General features: G+C 30.3%; 1 protein-coding gene across 1 annotated transcript in view; it reads left to right on the top strand.

Moving 5' to 3' along the window:
• LOC108630247 (uncharacterized) overlaps positions 1-202 on the top strand; it is a 909-nt gene extending 707 nt beyond the window's left edge. The window contains exon 2 of the mRNA XM_018033425.2: positions 25-202. Within this exon, the coding sequence (XP_017888914.2) occupies positions 25-130 (106 nt within the window). The 3' untranslated portion in view covers positions 131-202. The remainder of the gene's footprint in view (positions 1-24) is intronic.
• The last annotated feature ends 26 nt before the right edge of the window (positions 203-228 follow it).

Genomic DNA, 228 nt, shown 5'->3' with positions numbered 1-228 from the left:
AATTTTCTATTGATTTTAATTTAGGACTACTGTGTGTTTGGACGAGACGAAAACTCTGATGGCCAACGAACCAAAGACTCTGACTACTCGCAACTGCCACAACTCTGACCTGAACATGGTCTCTGCATAGAAAAGGAATTTTATATTTAATTTGTAATACGTCATGTAATTTCGAAAATAAAATTACGATTTTTAATCACTATTATATTAATTATATATTAAATCATA

Source organism: Ceratina calcarata, unplaced genomic scaffold (assembly GCF_001652005.2).
Source record: "Ceratina calcarata isolate Rehan_Ccalc_2016 unplaced genomic scaffold, ASM165200v1 scaffold71.2, whole genome shotgun sequence".
Taxonomy (NCBI): Eukaryota; Metazoa; Arthropoda; class Insecta; order Hymenoptera; family Apidae; genus Ceratina; species Ceratina calcarata.
Note: the sequence above shows the minus strand (reverse complement) of the source record. Positions and strands in the feature narration are given on the sequence as shown.